The sequence below is a fragment of the Salvelinus fontinalis genome, chromosome 10 (assembly GCF_029448725.1).
Source record: "Salvelinus fontinalis isolate EN_2023a chromosome 10, ASM2944872v1, whole genome shotgun sequence".
Classification (NCBI taxonomy): domain Eukaryota; kingdom Metazoa; phylum Chordata; class Actinopteri; order Salmoniformes; family Salmonidae; genus Salvelinus; species Salvelinus fontinalis.
In genome coordinates this window covers 24125906-24146388 of record NC_074674.1, presented here as the reverse complement: position 1 = coordinate 24146388, position 20483 = coordinate 24125906, and the positions used below count along the sequence as shown (strand labels likewise).

The following is a 20483-nucleotide window of genomic DNA, read 5'->3' as shown; positions in this document are numbered from 1 at the left end:
CCAGTAAGACAGGAAGCCATTAAAGGCCACAATATTGCTCCTTAACCTGAGAATAATTAATAAAAAAATAGAACGTTAACGAGATCACGTTTTGTTTGATTTTATTTATAAGATTCATTAGCAGTGCCAATCATTTTGACACTTATCTTTTAAGATACAAAAAAACATATTAAAGAACATATTTTTATCTGAGCAATTGTATTAGTAGTAGAATTTTCTTTTCTTTTTTGAGGATACAATATACAGTAGCTCGGTATTTTGTATTATTTATTTTATACAGTCTTTTTGCTCATCGTTACCAAGGGTGACAATCATTTCTGATGTGACTGTATAAATAGAGAGAGAAAGAGATGGGGAGAAAAAACTTCTGAAATCCAGAAAAGACTCAACAATAATGGGTAAGGCTCTCAAGCAGACAGTCTGACAGTTTATATGGAAATATATTCAACCCCCAACCCGTCCGCACCCCTCCAATCCCATCCTGGGCTTTTAGAATTCCACAGGGTTGCATTCCGGGAGTAGGAAAAGGGCTGTAGAAGCATAATGATGAGAGAGAAACACACAAACACAACACACACACACACACACACACACACACACACACACACACACACACACACACACACACACACACACACACACACACACACACACACACACACACACACACACACACACACACACACACACACACACACAGATGAGAGAAAGATGCTCTGGTCTTCCAGGGCGGGACACCATCACTCTGACCTGGCAGGGGGTGTGGCACAACGCAGTACTACTACACACAGGAGCCATGGCTGCATCACATCTGCATTCCAGCTGGAGGCGTGTGTGTGTGGTGGGTAGATGAGGGTGGTGGTGGTGGTGTGTGTGTGTGATTCATATGGATAAGGCAATCATAATGAGCTTCCTCTGCTCCAGGTGACAGAGAGATGAGCCATGCAGTGAGTTGAAACCACTCTAAATGCTGAGACAGAAAGAGAGAGAGAGAGAGAGGAGAGGAGAGGAGAGAGAGAGAGGAGAGAGACAGGAGAGATTCTGGGCATGATGTGGTCAAGGCCATTAGGGTGACTAATGCTAGCTACAGGTTAGCGAGACAGGCTGATGTAGTCTTGTGGCTTGAACAAGGTAATTTAAACTGTCAGAATGTACATACCAACGTGTGCGCCAGGAATATGTAAGATACACACGTAAGCAGTGGTCCTGGGTGGCTCAGTTGGTAAGGCATCGTATGGCTTGCAATGCCAGGATTATGTGTTCAACTCCTGCTGGGGCCACCAATACAAAAATATATGCACATACTACTGTATTTTGGATAAAAGCATGTGCTAAATGGAATATCTTATTATTATATTAATCTGGAAACCCAAAACTAAAATTGTGCATAATTGCTTCAGATACTCCATTAGGATTTAGGGGGAAATGTATGAGAAAATATACTGGAACGAGGAGCGGAAGATGTACGGGAGCTCCACCCCCCTCTCTCTGCGAGTTTCTGGCAAGTCTATGGCCAAGTGTTCCCTCCCCTTCTGATTTTCAAAAGGTGCTCACGCCTACTAAATCCTGATTCGTTAAAATAGACAATGACAAAAAATGTTAGCACTGGAAAAATTGTTTCTCGCTAGTCGTTGCATCCCAGTCTTTTGACAGATGTTACAGTACCATGTATTTTAGGTAGTCTGTCCACGAGAGATTGTTATAATATTAATCATAGTTATCCTGATCATAATAAACCGTAATAACTTCCCTGTCAGCTACAGCAATTGGCATACTAACAAGAACACGCTTTGATTAACCCCGTATCCATATTGGATAATATGTACATTCTGCATTGACATGGATCACTGTCAAGAAAACTGCTACCAGAACATCAGTCATTGTTTGAAATGTAAAAAATAATAGCACAATTATTTAGTGTCACGCATCATGCCATTACCTAGTGATAATCCACTCCTACGCTCGGCTTACAGTGCATCCGCTCACAGGCCCGTACGCATACACACTGATCTGCAAAAAGGCCAGCGTGCCAGACACTTGGTAAAAGATTAAGACACCAGGACCAGCCTAGGCACTTGGAATCAATTCTGGAGCTCCTTTGAGAGTGCAGACACAGGGAGAACGAGGTACAAACTGTGGTGAACACCGGGGGAAACAAAAGGAGAAAGGACCTTGAGAGGATTCAGAAAAGGAAAGCCATTTTCTTTACGGTTGTGGATGATGTGAAGTGCACTACTCTCGTGGTAATCAACTTGGTTTTGTTCATGAGATGAACTCTGGAATGTTATTAGTGTAAAACAGGAAGAAACTACATCTCTCTCAATCTCTCTTCTGTCTATCTCTCTATATATCTCTCTCTCTATCACCTATATTGAACTCCTCTACACACTCCCTGCCCTTGCCTCTCCCTCTGTCTTTCTCTCTTCCTCTTTGTCTCCCTGCACACAGAGCTAACGCAGGCCTCTGGAATGTGTAACCGTCTGTCTCGATAGAAGACACACACAGTCCCACGCACACAGTCACACACACACACACACGCACACACACAGACAGTCAAGCACACACACACACAGTCTCCTCCACTCCCATCGTGTTTTACTGCCGCTCCAATTAGCCACAACCAAAAAGGGATGATTCACTGACAACAGAAACAACACACATCATATTAGTCTCAATGTGGCCCCTCTCACTCTGCACCACCCGTTTGCCCCTCCTCTCTGTGATGGTTGTGACAGTACAGGATAACATTGCGATGGGGTCAAGGTGCGCCCAGACTACAGTGACTCAGATGGCTCTAATGAGGCGAGAGGCAACAAAGACTACTGTGACCATCAAACTAGAACCACAAGGACTACAGTGATGGTGAAACTAGGACCACAACCACTACTTTGACCATAAAACTAGAACCACAAGGGCTACCGTGTCCGTGAAACTAGGACCACAAAAACTACTGTAACCAAACAAAAATACACATTAAACCTTAAATTACCACAAGAGGACCACACAGGCAACCTACCACCATGTACATTGACTTTTTTGTTGTGGGTAGATTAGTTTTAATATTGCAGACAGATTGTAACTTCCATCAATGTAATTGTCTGCATCATTTCCAACCCCCCATATATTTTTGGGGTAAATATACAGTATCAGTCAAATGTTAGGACACACCTACTCATTCCAGGGTTTTTCTTTATTTTTACTATTTTCTACATTGTAGAATAATAGTGAAGACATAAACTATGAAATAACACATATGGAATCATGTAGTAACCAAAAAAGTGTTCAACAAATCTAAATATATCTTAGATTTGAGATTCTTCAAAGTAGCCACCCTTTCCCTTGATGACAGCTTTGCACACTCTTGGCATTCTCTCAACCAGCTTCGCCTGGAATGCTTTTCCAACAGTCTTGAAGGAGTTTCCACATATGCTGAGCACTTGTTGGTTGCCTTTTCTTCCCTTGGTTTGGGATGAGTCGGCCCGTCATCTCAATTGGGTTGAGGTCGGGTGATTGTGGGGGCCAGGTCATCGATGCAGCACTCCATCACTCTCCTTGGTCAAATGGCCCTTACACAGCCTGGAGGTGTATTTTAGGTCATTGTCCTGTTGAAAAACAAATGATAGTCCCACTAAGCGCAAACCAGATGGGATGGCGTATCGCTGCAGAATGCTGTGGTAGCCATGCTGGTTAAGTGTGCCTTGAATTCTAAATAAATCACAGACAGTGTCACCAGCAAAGCACCCCCACACCATCACACCTCCTCCTCCAAGCTTTACGGTGGGAACCACAAATGCAGAGATCATCCGTTCACCTCCTCTGCGTCTCACAAAGATACGGTGGTTGGAACCAAAAATCTCAAATTTTGACTCATCAGACCAAAGACCAGATTTCCACCAGACTAATGTCCATTGCTCGTTATCTTTGGCCCAAGCAAGTCTCTTCTTCTTATTGGTGGTTTAGTAGTGGTTTCTTTGCAGCAATTCAACCATGAAGGCCTGATTCACACAGTCTCCTCTGAACAGTTGATGCTGAGATGTGTCTGTTACTTGAACTCTGTGAAGCATTTATTTAGGCTGCAATTTCTGAGACTGGTAACTCTAATGAACTTACCCTCTGCAGCAGAGGTAACACCAGGTCTTGTATTCCTGTGGTGGTCCTCATTTTTAACAAGGCACACCTGTTAATTGAAATGCATTCCAGGTGACTACCTCATGAAGCTGGTTGATAAAATGCCAAGAGTGTGCAAAGCTGTCATCAAGGTAAAGGATGGATACTTTGAAGAATATTAAATATAAAAAATATTTTGATTTGTTTAACACTTGTTTCTTTACTACATGATTCGATATCATATTAATATATCTTATCATATATTTTCCTTTATTATTTTTCGCTAACTCTATCACTGCTCCCCTAATTGGAGTAAATCAAATCAAATTCAAATCAAATGTATTTATAAAGCCCTTCTTACATCAGCTGATATCTCAAAGTGCTGTACAGAAACCCAGCCTAAAACCCCAAACAGCAAGCAATGCAGGTGTGTCACGCCCTGGCCTTAGTATTCTTTGTTTTCTTTATGTTTTTTAGTTAGGTCAGGATGTGACATGGGGAATGTATGTGTTTTTGTAGTGTCTAGGGGTGTTGTATGTGTATGGGGCAGTGTCTAGTGTAGTTGTCTAGTTATGTCTATGGCTGCCTAGATTGGTTCTCAATTAGCTGTGGTTCATTGTCTCTGATTGAGAGCCATATTTAAGGCAGTCATAGGCATTGGGGTTTTGTGGGTAATTGTCTATGTTGAACATTTGTTGCTTGTCATTGCACTTACGTCGTTTTTCCTTTTTCTAAGTAAAAGAGAATGTATTTTGCACACGCTGCACCTTGGTCCTCTCTCTCACCCATAGACGATTGTGACAAGGTGTAGAAGCACGGTGGCTAGGAACAGCTCCCTAGAAAGCCCAAAACCTAGGAAGAAACCTAGAGAGGAACCAGGCTATGAGGGGTGGCCAGTCCTCTTCTGGCTGTGTCGGGTGGAGATTATAACAGAACATGGCCAAGATGTTCAAATGTTCATAGATGACAAGCATGGTGAAATAATAATAATCACAGTAGTTGTCAAGGGTGCAGCAAGCCAGCACCTCAGGAGTAAATGTCAGTTGGCGATGTGCTACGGAACTCGATTTCGCCTCTGTATGCCTCTAGAGGCTCCACAATTGTGTCACAACCTCCATATGGAGCCTCCGACCACCTTTTCGAAACAAGCAAAAATTGGCTTTTAGTCTAGGCCTCCGCAATGGATTAGTTCACTGAGATGGCCGCAAATATATATATTTGCTACTGCTTTACTAAAACAATCTCCGTCGACCAACAGCCTTACGACCAAACAATCGACCAGTCGACTAATTGGGGCCCTAACCCGATTACATGTTACCAATAAAGCTACACATGCCATTTTCCACCAGCTCGGTGGCCTTGTAGTTAAAGTGTCCGTCCTGCGATTGGAAGGTTTGGGGTTTTATTCCCTGGTCGAGTCCTACCAAAGACTCTAGAAATGGGACTTGATTCCTCTCTGCTTGGCACTCAGCATTAAGGAGATGGATTGTGGGTAAGGCCCTGCAATAGACTAGCATCCTTTCCAGGAGATGTACATTTAGCTGCCTCATGCTACAGAAACAGGCAAGATGGGCTCCTGCACTATTCTGGCTTGAATAAGGCTACTTACTTTATGCCATTTACCAGAGGCTTTTATCCAAAGCTAGATCACACTACATTCAGACAAAGCTGCCATCAGTTCAATGGAAATAAAGTCCTCTGTACATCATGCGGTCGGCATGTGACCACTGTGCCAAGGAGGATTATGGGGAACATAAAGTAAAACATGACACAGCAGAGGTGATTAGAGATGGTTCTAGTTAGTCGGCAGTCGTTAGGTTGCCAGGAGAGAGGGAGAGATAGACAGCGAGAGAGAGATAGAGAGACAGAGAGAGAGAGAGAGAGAGAGAGAGAGAGAGAGAGAGAGAGAGAGAGAGAGAGAGAGAGAGAGAGAGAGAGAGAGAGAGAGAGAGAGAGAGAGAGAGAGAGAGAGAGAGAGAGAGAGAGAGAGAGAGAGAGAGAGAGAGAGAGAGAGAGAGAGAGAGAGCATATTAAAATCAACTGGCATGAAATGAAGATTGCCACATTATTAATGCTGGGAACCACCCCCGCTCACTAGAACAGCAGCATCTAGCCTGACTGGGGCTGCGTACCAAATGGCAACCTTTTCCTTATATAGTGCACACTACTTTTAATCAGGGTCCATACAGCTCTAGTCAAAAGTGGTGCACTACATAGGGAATAGGGTTTCATTTGGGAAGTAACCTAGGATCAGAGCAGCAGTCAGCAAGAAACAGAAAGAGAAATATACAGAGAGAAACACAATGAGCGACAGAGCGGTAGAGAAAGAGAATGATTTACTGAATGTTTAGCACTCAGCATTAAGGAGATGGATTGTGGGTAAGGCCCTGCAATAGACTAGCATCCTTTCCAGGAGATGTACATTTAGCTGCCTCATGCTACAGAAAGAGGCGAGATAGGCTCCTGCACTATTCTGGCTTGAATAAGGCTACTTACTTTATGCCATTTACCAGAGGCTTTTATCCAAAGCTAGATCACACTACATTCAGACAAAGCTGCCATCAGTTCAATGGAGATAAAGTCCTCTGTACATCATGCGGTCGGCATGTGACCACTGTGCCAAGGAGGATTATGGGGGACATAAAGCAAAACATGACACAGCAGAGGTGATTAGAGATGGTTCTAGTTAGTCGGCAGTCGTTAGGTTGCCAGAAGAAAGGGAATGAGAGACAGAGAGAGACAGAGCGAGATAGAGAGACAGAGAAAAATAAAGAGAGAGCGTATTAAAATCAACTGGCATGAAATGAAGATTGCCACATTATTAATGCTGGGAACCACCCCCGCTCACTAGAACAGCAGCATCTAGCCTGACTGGGGCTATGTCCCAAATGGCAACCTTTTCCTTATATAGTGCACACTGCTTTTAATCAGGGCCCATACGGCTCTGGTCAAAAGTAGTGCACTACGTAGGAAATAGGGTGCCTCCAATCGTTAAGTTTGGTACAGCGTGTCGCTGCATCTCCTCATTATCAGATGATCATCAGCTGCTGTCAAACACACGTGGATTTGAAAAGACTATTTTTTTCCTCAACAGCATGCAGCTCTCTCTCTCTCAATTCAATTCAATTCAATTCAAGGGGCTTTATTGGCATGGGAAACATGTGTTAACATTGCCAAAGCAAGTGAGGTAGATAATATACAAAAGTCAAATAAACAATAAAAATGAACAGTAAACATTACACATACAGAAGTTTCAAAACAATAAAGACATTACAAATGTCATATTATATATATGCAGTGTTGTAACAATGTACAAATGGTTAAAGCACACAAGTTAAAATAAATAAACATAAATATGGGTTGTATTTACAATGGTGTTTGTTCTTCGCTGGTTGCCCTTTTCTTGTGGCAACAGGTCACAAATCTTGCTGCTGTGATGGCACACTGTGGAATTTCACCCAGTAGATATGGGAGTTTATCAAAATTGGATTTGTTTTCGAATTCTTTGTGGATCTGTGTAATCTGAGGGAAATATGTCTCTCTAATATGGTCATACATTGGGCAGGAGGTTAGGAAGTGCAGCTCAGTTTCCACCTCATTTTGTGGGCAGTGAGCACATAGCCTGTCTTCTCTTGAGAGCCATGTCTGCCTACGGCGGCCTTTCTCAATAGCAAGGCTATGCTCACTGAGTCTGTACATAGTCTCTCTCTCTCTCTCTCTCTCTCTCTCTCTCTCTCTCTCTCTCTCTCTCTCTCTCTCTCTCTTCTCTCCTCTCTCTCTCTCTCTCTCTCTCTCTCTCTCTCTCTCTCTCTCTCTCTCTCTCTCTCTCTCTCTCTCTCTCTCTCTCTCTCTCTCTCTCTCTCTCTCTCTCTCTCTCTCCTGATGGTGCCATAGTGTAGTGATATTAATGTACTGTTGCCTGTGCCTGGGTTAAGTCACTTCCTGATCATCGCCCCACTGGGCTCGGGATAGCACAGAAACACTCCAATCCACAACCTCAGCCGCCTGGGGCTGAGGAGAGGGAAGGGGGTTGGGGGGGGGTCGAGGGACAGAGTAGCGCTCATTGCACCATTAAGCAGCGTTCCCATGGAGAGGACAAACAGCCATAAATCGACAAGGTTAACGCTGGGTTACAAGAACACACAACGTACAGAATGGAGTGGGACTTGTGCTCTTATTTCATTATGCCACTGTATTGTTCCTCCCCCTACATCCATACTAAGCACACACACACACAGACACAGACACAGACACAGACACACACACACACACACACACACACACACACACACACACACACACACACACACACACACACACACACACACACACACACACACACACACACACACACACACACACACACACACACACACACATCCAGCTTCCTCACAATGCATTTGGTGTGATGTGCCATTATCACTGAGACTGACTCAGAGGCTGAATGTGTGAGCAATACATAAGCAAGGTGTCAAAACCATCTGTTAAGATGCCTGCTTTACAATTCTCATGTGATCCCAAATGCAAATTACAAAAAGCATATCCCGAGGCCGCATTCATTGTAGCCAGGGACTTTAACAAAGGACATTTAAGATCTCCCAAAATTCCACGAACACACCTCTTGCCCTACTCGCGAGAGAAATAATACATTGTTATTCTCCATTCTGAGGCGGATACAAAGCCCTGTGCAACTGTGTCCTAGATTTCCTGATGAACCGACCACAGGTGGTGAGGGTTGAAAACAACACTGGGGCACCCCAGGGGTGTGTGCTAAGCCCCCTCCTGTACTCCCTGTTCACCCAAGAATGTGTGGCCACGCACAACTCCAACTCAATCATCAAGTTTGCTGATTACCAACAACAACCAGACAGCCTACAGGGAGGAGGTTAGTGCCCTGGCAGAGTGGTGCCAGGAAAATAACTTCTCTCTCAATGTCAACAAAACAAAGGAGCTGATTGTGGACTACATGAGACGGAAGAGGTAGCACGCCCCCATCCTCATCGATGGGGCCGCAGTGGATATGGTCAAAGGCTTCATGGTCCTCAGCGTGCACATCACTGAGGACCTGATATGGTCTCACCACACCGACACCATGGTGAAGAAGGCACAACAGCACCTCTACAACCTCAGGCGGCTGAAGAAATTCGGCATATGACCCTCACACACTTCTACAGATGCACCATTGTGAGCATTCTGTAGGGCTGCATCACCGCCTGGTACAGCAACTGCACCGCCCTCAACCGCATGGCTCTCCAGAGGTTGGTGCGGTCAACGCAGCACATCATCAGGGGCACGCTGCCTGTCTTCCAGGACATTTCCAGCCCACGGTGACAAAGGAAGGCCAAGAAAATCCTTAATGATCTCAGTCACCCAAGCCACCCAAGTCACCCAACCCACATACAATCGGCTATCGTCTGGCAGACGGAGACAGTAAAAGTGCATCAGTGCCAAAATAGAGAGACTAAAAAACAGCTTCTATTACCAGGCCATCAGACTGTTGAACAGCTTCTATCACCAGGGCATCAGACTGTTGAACAGCTTCTATCACCAGGCCATCAGGCTGTTGAACAGCCATCACTAGCCGTCTACCAGGTGTTGCACAATCACTCACTCATACAAAACATACACACACAAGCTAGCAAACAAACACCTCATACTCACAAACATACACACACAAACACACACTCTCACACAAACACATTCTCATACTCAAACACGCAGCCAGTACCATGTCATTGAACCACTGAAGACTTTAAATACTGTATTCCCGACATACAGTACCAGTCAAAAGTTTGGACACACCTACTCATTCAAGGGTTTTTCTTTATTTGTACTATTTTCTACGTTGTAAAATAATAGTGAAGACATCAAAACTCTCACTCTCCTTTTTGGTCAAATAGCCCTTACACAGCCTGGTGTGTTTTGGGTCATTGTCCTGTTGAAAAACAAATGATAGTCCCACTAAGCGCAAACCAGATGGGATTTCGTATCGCTGCAGAATGCTGTGGTAGCCATGCTGGTTAAGTGTGCCTTGAGTTCTAAATAAATCATAGACAGTGTCACCAGCAAAGCACCCCCACACCATCACACCTCCTCCTCCAAGCTTCACGGTGGGAACCACACATGCGGAGATCATCCGTTCACCTCCTCTGCGTCTCACAAAGACATGACGGTTGGAACCAAAAATCTCACATTTGGACTCGTCAGAACAAAGGACAGATTTCCACCGCTCGTGTTTCTTCCGTTGCTCGTGTTTCTTGGCCCAAGCAAGTTCTTCTTATTGGTGTCCTTTAGTAGTCGTTTCTTTGCAGTAATTCGACAATGAAGGCCTGATTCACGCAGTCTCCTCTGAACAGTTGATGTTGAGATGTGTCTGTTACTTGAACTCTGTGATGCATTTATTTGGGCTGCAATCTGATGCTGGTAACTCTAATGAACTTATCCTCTGCAGCAGAGGTAACTCTGGGTCTTTCATTCCTGTGGCAGTCTTCATGAGAGCCAGTTTCATCATAGCGCTTGATGGTTTTTGCGACTGCACTTGTAGAAACTTTCAAAGTTCTTGACATTTTCCGGATTGGCTGACATTCATGTCTTAAAGTAATGATGGACTGTCATTTCTCTTTGCTTATTTGAGCTGTTCTTGCCATAATATGGACTTGTTCTTTTTACCAAATAAGCTATCACCTGTATATCACCCCTACCTTGTCACAACACAACTGATTTGCTCAAACACATTAAGAAGGAAAGAAATTCCACAAATTAATTTTTTACAAGGCCTTCACTCATGAAGCTGGTTGAGAGAATGCCACGAGTGTGCAAAGCTGTCATCAAGGCAAAGGATGGATACTTTTAAGAATCGCAAATCTCAAATATATTTTGATTTGTTTAACAATTTTTTGGTTCCTACATAATTCCATATGTGTTATTTCATAGTTTTGATGTCTTCACTATTATTATACAAAGTAGAAAATAGTTAAAATAAAGAAAAACCCTTGAATGAGTAGGTGTGTCCAAACTTTTGGCTGGTACTGTAGTTCATTGTAAAATGTATACTACTGTACTTTGTTTTTTAATTACACTTTATACACACCACATATTTATTTATATACTGTATTCTTGGCCTGGCTCACTCTAATATATCTACTGCTGTACATATCATTCTTATATCTTGTGTAAATGAATCCGGTGTACATATGTATGGAAACAGGACACACCTGGGGTCAATTTCGAGTCTCATAGAAAAGGGTCTGAATACTTATGTAAATCTGCTATTTATGTTTGGTATTTTTTATAAAATGTATAAAAAATTCCCCAAAACTGTTTTCGCTTTGTCATTATGGGGTATTGCATGTAGATTGATGAGGAAAGTGTTTTATTTAATCAATTTTAGAATAAGGCTGTAACGTAACAAAATGTGGAGAAAGGGAAGGGGTCTGAAAACTTTCTGAATGCCCTGTACATATGTATATATTGCATTATGATTACTGTTCCAGTGCTATTTGGGTTGTTCATTCGATTCAACCTGACATTCTTACTTTCTTTTCTTTTTTTTACATTTCAAATAATTGTGTACTTGTTTGACATTTTACTGCATTGCTAGGAGCTAGTTACATACGCATTTCACTGCACCCCTTATAACATCTGCTAAACTGTGTACGAGGCCAATAAACGTTGATTTGAAAGAGACAGAGGGGAGAGTGAGCAATAGAAATGAAGACCAAAATAATGGTTCTTCCAAAAAAGGTCCAGTTGCCAGGACAACAAATACAAATTCTATCTAGAGTAGACACTGTTGCCCTGGAGCACACAAAGAATGCACCACAGGTAACTTCCACAAGGCTGTGAACCATCTAAGAGACAAGGCAAGCTCGGGCCTTCTATGCCATCAAAAGGAACATAAAACTCAACATCCCAATAAGGGAAACACTTCAATCAGTTGTAGAACCCATTGCCCTCTACGGTTGTGAGGTCTCACCAACCAAGAATTCACAAAATGGGACAAACACCCAATTGAGACATGCAGAATTCTGCTAAAATATACAATGCAAACCCCCAAACAATGCATGCAGAATTAAGACTAAACCTGCTAGCTCCAGAAAAGAGCTGTTCAATTCTACAACCACCTAGAAGGAAGTGATGCCCACACATTCCACCACAAAGCCTTCATCTACAGAGAGAAAAGTCCCCTCAGCCAGCTGGTTTTGGGGCATTGTTCACAAACACAAACAGACCCCCAGGACAGCGACACAATAAACTCAAACAAATTATGAAAGAGCAAAAAGAGAACTATTTGACACTGGAAAGAATCAACCAAAAACAAAACAGAGCATGTTGGAACGCTATCTGGCCTTTAATAGAGAGTACACAGTGGCAGAACACCTGAGCACTGTGACTGACCCCAAATGATGAACATCCTTGACTATGCACAGACTCAGTGAGCACAGCCTTGCTATTGAGAAAGGTCGCCATAGGCAGACCTGGCTCTCAAGAGAAGACAAGTTATGTGCCGACTGTCCACAAAGTGAGGTGGAAACTGAGCTGCACTTCCTGACCTCCTGCCAAATGTATGACCATATTAGAGACACATATTTCCCACAGATCACACAGACGCACAAAGAATTTGAAAACATATCAAACATTGATAAACCCCATATCTGTTAGGAGAAATACTGCCGTGTGCATTCACAGCATAAAGATTTGTAGCCCGTTGCCATGAGAAAAGGGCAACCAGTGCAGCACAAACAACATTGTAAATACCACCAATATTTATCTGTTTATTTATCTTCCCCAACTATTCATACTTCAACTATTTGCACATTGATAAAACACTGTGCATAGCTAATAATATAACACTTTAAATGTCTTCATCTTTTTCAAATCTTTTGTTGATTGTTTATTTCATTTGCTTTTCATTTGCTTTGTTTCCCATGCCAATAAAGCCCATTTGAATTAAACTGAATCGAGAGAGATAGAGAGAAATGGGAGAGAGCAAGGGGAGAGGGAGGAAAGAGATAGATAATGGGGAGAGAGGGGGAATACAAGGAGGGAGAGGGAGAGATAAAGAGGAGAGAAAGAAATGAAGGGGAGAGGAAGAGAGAAAGGGATAGGAAGTGACAGGTGCACTAAAAGCCAGGTGAATCTGTTCCAGCAGCATTGATCCACACAGGTGGAGCTGCTTAGCATTATGAGAAAACAGGCAACATGAGAGGTTTTATGAAGAGGAACAAGAGGAGGAGCATGGAGAGAAAAGGGAGGGTTGAGGGGGAGGTATTGGTGCTGGATGTTGTAGGGGGTTGCATATGCTGCTTTCTTTCCACATTGTTGGCACCTCCGCGTACCTATAGACAAGGTGCCAGGATTTGGGGGGAAAAAGGAACAAGCCAGAACGCAGCAGGGGGACATCTAAACTGCCATCTGCTAGTCCTTGTTCTCCAATACGAACTGGTCTTTATTCAAACTGTCTAGGCTAGGGCTGCAATTGTCCGATAACTCCCCCAAAATCACCAGGTTCCCTGGTAATCAGAAGGGAATAAGAGGAAAACCTGAGCATTTTTGGAAAGTTACCAGCATTTTACAATCCCAGTCTAGACAAAACCACATTGAACTAATTCAGCTTTCCAACTCAAGAGAGTGTGGAGCCAGGACCCAGGGAATTGCATGGACGTGTGTGTGTGTGACAATCTGTGCACATACACACATAGTGGCACAGCAGACAGGTACACTCCCTCCAGATCCCCTGTGCTGTTTGCTACTCAGTCATGTAGAACCCAAACTGACACATCAAACCCCTAAAGTAGCTCTCTCCATTCATGCTTTCTCTACACTGTCATGCTCCAGCTCACTGCATACCAGATAGAATACACAGCGATAGAAAGAACGTGTGTGATGTGTCCGCTTTAAGTTAAGAGAAGGAGAAACAGTGTTGTGTGTGTGTGTACTGTAGGGTTGCACATTTCCGGAAACTTTCCCCAAACTCCCAGGATTCTCGGATTTCCTGCTTATTCCACGTCTGATTCTAAGGAACCTTCTGACCAGGATTTTGGGGGGAATTTTAGGAAAGTTACTGGGATTTTGCTAACCTATTCATATTTGAGTTAAGAATACTGTAAGTGATATGTGGTTGGAGAAAGCGCAAAAGAGAGAGAGAGCGAGAAAGAGAGAGAGAAAGAGAGAGAGAAAGAGAGAGAGAAGAAAGAAGTAGAGTGAGGGAAAGAAAGAGAGAGTGCTCACGTTGTAGAGGATGTCCACCCATCCCTCCATGGTGATGCACTGGAAGACCGTGAGCACGGCGAACAGGATGTTGTCAAAGTTGGTGATGCCATAGTTGGGGCCGATCCAGTACTCTGTACACTCTGTACCGTTAGGACACATCCTGGATGGGGCCTCCGTACCACAGGGGAACGCTGCTGCACGCTCACCTGGATGGGGGAGATGAGACGGTAGAGGGAGGGGGAGGGAGAGAAAGAGTAGGTGGGGGGAGGGAGGGAGGGAGGTAAGGAAGGGGGGAGGGAGCATTTGACTGGGCAAATAACCATCATCCGAAATTCCATGACCGTCACAGTCTTAGTAATTACATATAAAACAAACACACTGGAAAATTATATTAGCTTAAAATACAACATACACACACATACAGTGCCTAGTGAAGGTCTTCACACCCCTTGCACATTTTGCTACGTTAAAATATAATCTACACATTTATTCAATTAGATTATATTCCTTACGGATGTTCACAACCCACTCCACATTTCCAACCTGAAAGAAAGTGTTTTGAATATTTTTCAAATGAATAAAAAACACCAAATGAAGATGTCTTGATTGCATATGTCTTCCCACCCCAGAGGTAATACTTGTTGGAAGCACCTTCGGCAGCCATTACAGCTGTGAATCATTTTGAATAAGATTCTACCAACTTTGCATAACACTTAGGGCAACATATATTTATAGTTTTTGTCAAAAATTGCTCAAACTCAGTAAATTTGGATGGGAGTCATTGATGGACAGCAATATTCAAACGTCGTCTCAAGCAGATTTCAAGACACACCAGAATAGCTTTCCAATAGTTGTTGAGTGTTCCTTAGGCTGGACCACTCAGGAATTTGCTGTTTGAATATTGCTGTCCATCAATGACTCCCATCCAAATGTACTGAGTTTGAGCAATTCTTACAAAAACAATGGATATATGTTGCCCTAAGAGTTATGCAAAGTTGGTACAATCTTATTCAAAATGATTCACAGCTGTAATGGCTGCCGAAGGTGCTTCCAACAAGTATTACCTCTGGGGTGGGAAGACATATGCAATCAAGACATCTTTTTTATTTATTCTTTATTAATTTGAAACATTTTCTATACTTTTTCTTTAACTTTGAAAATGTGGAGTAGGGTGTGTAGATTGGTAGGGGACAAAATCTAATTTACTCCCTTCTGAGATGCAATTTTAAGGCAGCAAAATGTAAAGACTGTGCAAGGGGTGTATAGATATTCACTAGCGACTGTACACACATAAACACACTGACATGTACTCAGCGCTAAATGCAGCAGCACACCTGCTGAAGATCCACATGCTTGACACACACACAACTCAACATCTACACACACTTAGTACACTGTCAAGACCTTTCTACACCACCAGCATACAGGGGGTCAAATGCGCGCACACACACACACACACACACACACACACACACACACACACACACACACACACACACACACACACACACACACACACACACACACACACACACACACACACACACACACACACACACACACACACACACACACACACACACACACAGAGAGAGCTCCAGCTGGGACAGCTGTCATCACTATGCTCAACTCACCCTCCACACCCTCCAACTGACGTATGAAAGTAAATTAGTGGCATCATAAAGTATGCATACTGTAACTATCTACTATCAGATCCATTTTCAACTCTACACTCAACACACTGACTCCAGTGGGAGAATATCTACATTTCAGCTCCGTCCACTCCTCACCGAAACAGACATACTTATCCAACCTTGAGAGGTGATCTAACAAAATCTGTCAATAAAAAAAGCAGTCTATCAAGATGTAAACAAGCCAGCGAGGCCTAAAACGTGGTACTCTGTGTTGCGTTCCCATCACCTACTGTGTGTGTGTGTGTTTGTCTGTGTGGTGTCTGTGCTGGTGTGTCTGTGTCTGTGTGTATGTACTATGTATGTGTAATCCACTCAGCACTCACCGGTGTCGACAGTGAAGCAGGTGGAGTGGAACTTGCCCATGTAGAACTCCACTCCGATGATGGCAAACATGAGTATGGCGAAGAAGAGCAGCATGCCTATCTGGAGCAGAGGCACCATGGCCTTCATGATAGACTTCAATACCACCTGAAGACCTGTGGAGAGAGGTGGAGGGGGGAGATGGAGGGGGTGGAGGGGGAAGGAGAAAGGTAGAGGGGGGAGGGAGAGAGGTTGAGGGGGAGGGAGAGAGGTGGAGGGGGCGATGGAGGGGGTGGAGGGGGTGGAGGGGGAAGGAGAAAGGTAGAGGGGGGAGGGAGAGAGGTGGAGGGGGGAGATGGAGGGGGTGGAGGGGGAAGGAGAAAGGTAGAAGGGGGAGGGAGAGAGGAGGAGGGGGGAGATGGAGGGGGTGGAGGGGGAAGGAGAAAGGTAGAAGGGGGAGGGAGAGAGGTGGGGGGGTAGGGAGAGAGGTGGAGGGGGAGGGAGAATGGTGGAGGGGGAGGGAGAGAGAAGGAAGTGGGAGGGAGAGAGGTGGAGGGGGGAGATGCAGGGGGTGGAGGGGGAAGGAGAAAGGTAGAAGGGGGAGGGAGAGAGGTGGAGGGGGAGGGAGAGAGTTGGAGGGGGAGGGAGAGAGATGGAGGGGGGAGGGAGAGAGGTGGAGGGGGGAGATGCAGGGGGTGGAGGGGGAAGGAGAAAGGTAGAAGGGGGAGGGAGAGAGGTGGGGGGGGGTAGGGAGAGAGGTGGAGGGGGAGGGAGAATGGTGGAGGGGGAGGGAGAGAGGTGGAAGTGGGAGGGAGAGAGGTGGAGGGGGGAGGGAGATAGTTGGAGGGGGGAGGGAGAGAGGGGGAGGGAGAGAGTTGGAGGGGGGAGGGAGAGAGGTTGAAGGGGGAGGGAGAGAGTTGGAGGGGGAGGGAGAGAGGGGGAGGGGGAGGGAGAGAGGTGGAGGGGGAGGGAGAGAGATGGAGGAGGTAGGGAGAGAGGTGGAGGGGGAGGGAGAGAGGTGGAGGGGGTGGGGAGAGAAGTGGAGGGGGTAGGGAGAGAGGTGGAGGGGGTAGGGAGAGAGGTGGATGGGGTAGGGAGAGAGGTGGAAGGGGGAGGGAGAGAGGTGGAAGGGGGAGGGAGAGAGGTGGAAGGGGGAGAGGGGGTCGAGGGGGAGGGAGAGAGTTGGAAGGGGGAGGGAGAGAGTTGGAGGGGGTAGGGAGAGAGGTGGACGGGGTAGGGAGAGAGGTGGACGGGGTAGGGAGAGAGGTTGAAGGGGGAGGGAGAGAGGTGGACGGGGGAGAGGGGGTGGAGGGGGAGGGAGAGAGGTGGAGGGGGTAGGGAGAGAGGTGGACGGGGTAGGGAGAGAGGTGGAAGGGGGAGGGAGAGAGGTGGAAGGGGGAGAGGGGGTGGAGGGGGAGGGAGAGAGGTGGACGGGGTAGGGAGAGGGGGTGGAGGGGGAGGGAGAGAGTTGGAAGGGGGAGGGAGAGAGGTGGAAGGGGGAGAGGGGGTGGAGGGGGAGGGAGAGAGGTGGAGGGGGTAGGGAGAGAGGTGGACGGGGTAGGGAGAGAGGTGGAAGGGGGAGGGAGAGAGGTGGAAGGGGGAGAGGGGGTGGAGGGGGAGGGGGAGAGTTGGAAGGGGGAGGGAGAGAGTTGGAGGGGGTAGGGAGAGAGATGGACGGGGTAGGGAGAGAGGTGGAAGGGGGAGGGAGAGAGGTGGAAGGGGAATGGAGAGAGGGGTTGCCATTGGTATGTAGTGCATGTAAGATAAAATAAGATATGTTATTTGTCTAGTCAGTTTGTGTTTGTGTTTTGAAAAGCGAATGATCTGTATAAAAATCTTGAATTTTTCATTCATGCTACAGTAAAGTTATGGTGCACACTGAGCAACCTTTGACCTGTTGTTGATGTCAGTGACTTACTGGGGATGCCAGACACCAGTTTGAGAGGTCTGAGTACTCTCACCGCCCGCAGAGTCCTTAGGTCAAAGTCTGAGCCCACCGTAGCCAGGATCCTGTTCAGGTTCACACAAGACAACGGAAGGAGAGTCAGGTGAATGCATTCAGAAGACGCATGTCTACTCAGGGCCATATTCAGAACCTACGACACAGCCTATAACATAATAAATACTGTTTGATTACATGTGCTATCACACTTTAATCCGCCTGATTCCCCCATTCTCTCTCTCTCTCAAGATATGTTCCCAGTGGAGCAGCGAGCAGCAGCAGGTCATTGTGTGTGAACGTCAGCTTCAGAGCCACAGCTGGCAGGCTGTATCAGGCCGCGTTAGAAGCACATGGAGGGGAGACAATTAAGTGCTGCACTAAACCCACTGAAACCCACGCTCTGGGCTGGAGAGAGAGAGAGAGAGACAGACACAGCGGGAATTGGAAGGACAGGAAGAGAAGGAGAGGCGGACAGAGAGGGAGATATATATGGATTATTGTGAGGAGAGAGGGAGTAGGAGGAGAGGATATAACGCATGAATATAAATAACAACGTAATGAATTAAGCTAAATAGAGGGAGGATAGAGAGGATAGAGGGATCGAGGAGAAGAGAGAGAGATGTAGAGTATCTTTATGGGTTGAGAGATCATGCAGAGTGTTGGAGGGTAAAGGCATTATGCATCATTACATGTGACAGAGTTGTCTCAACACCCCCACTGTGCATCCACACACACGCACACACGCGCACACACACACACAAAGACCTGAGTTCATATACTATTTAGGGTATTTTCATTACTTTCAAAGACTTTTGGAATAAGTATTTCGATTTTTTTTTATTTGAAAACACAAGGAAATACCCTTGGAAAGTATTGGCAAACATTTGAAAATTCTCATACGGTATTTGGAAATACTCAAATACACATACAAATAAATACTCCTACACTCCCATGCATTACTTACTTTTTTTTGAAATACTTCAAATAGAAGTAGTTGCATTGGAGTCACATTATTTGAAAATACTCAAATACACAAAAAACAAGTATTTAATACACATGTATTTGAACCCAGGTCTGACACACACACACGCGCAGACACATAGACAATCAATGTCCGTGTTAATGTAATATCAAATATTATCCTATCGAATACTGAATCAAACGTACAGCTTACAGAGCAAGTATCTACAGCTCCCTCTATTGATAAACCCAGAGGACTGCACTGCCAGTGTGTCTGAGCACACCTTCTAGTCCAGGGCTAAGCTGTCAGAGTAACACACACACACACACACACACACACACACACACACACACACACACACACACACACACACACACACACACACACACACACACACACACACACACACACACACACACACACACACACACACTGACTGGGCACATGGGTGCGTGTGTGAGTTAAGAGCCCACAGGACCCAGACAATAGAGTCCACCGCACACTCTGCATCAGCACAGACACGTGGTGTGACTCACAGCGCCAGACACACACACAGCCACACACACAGCCACACACACGCACACACAGGGTACTCAGAGAGAGAAAGAGACAGACAGAGTGATAGAGGAGAGCGATAGGGAGATAGAGACGGGGAGAGGGAGCGAGAGATTGAAGGAAAGTTGGAGTGAGAGAGAGCGAGAAAGAGTGAGCGAGAGATAGAGACAGAGTGATACCGGCGAGGTCCTCCCACCACTGTGTCAGTAACAGACAGGTCAAGTCACAATATAATGAGCACAGGCTAGGCAGGAGACGCCAGACATGTGCTCGACATGACTCCATTTTCACCATAAGACAAAACAAGACACTACAAGTGAGGTAATGAACAAAGGTTACCGTGAGTAAGAATCAGTTTAATGATATACAATATGTTGTAATGTATCATTGAATGATAGGTTTGATATCGTAATAATGGATCAGCCCGAATCAACAATGAAACTTAGCTCTGACGTGTGTGTGTGTGTGTGTGTGTGTGTGTGTGTGTGTGTGTGTGTGTGTGTGTGTGTGTGTGTGTGTGTGTGTGTGTGTGTGTGTGTGTGTGTGTGTGTGTGTGTGTGTGTGTGTGTGTGTGTGTGTGTGTGTGTGTGTGTGAGAGAGTGATGGGGACATGAGGGCATGGTTTTTATGTGTGAGGGGCAGACAGCTCGGAGCTGAAGAGGAGTGGGTTTTAATATCCCTTTCTCATCACCACAGTATATCTGTGGGCGCC

The 20483-nt window shown here is 45.2% G+C and overlaps 1 protein-coding gene across 5 annotated transcripts in view; it reads right to left on the bottom strand.

Annotated features, from left to right (window-relative positions):
• The window catches only part of LOC129863846 (voltage-dependent N-type calcium channel subunit alpha-1B-like), a 218384-nt gene that overhangs the window by 135535 nt on the left and 62366 nt on the right, over positions 1–20483 (bottom strand). For all 5 annotated transcript variants that reach the window (XM_055936175.1, XM_055936176.1, XM_055936178.1 and 2 more), the window contains exons 3-5: positions 18232–18323; positions 16337–16489; positions 14338–14525 (exon numbers count right to left, since the gene is read on the bottom strand). In XM_055936175.1, the coding sequence (XP_055792150.1) occupies positions 14338–14525; positions 16337–16489; positions 18232–18323 (433 nt within the window). The remainder of the gene's footprint in view (positions 1–14337; positions 14526–16336; positions 16490–18231; positions 18324–20483) is intronic.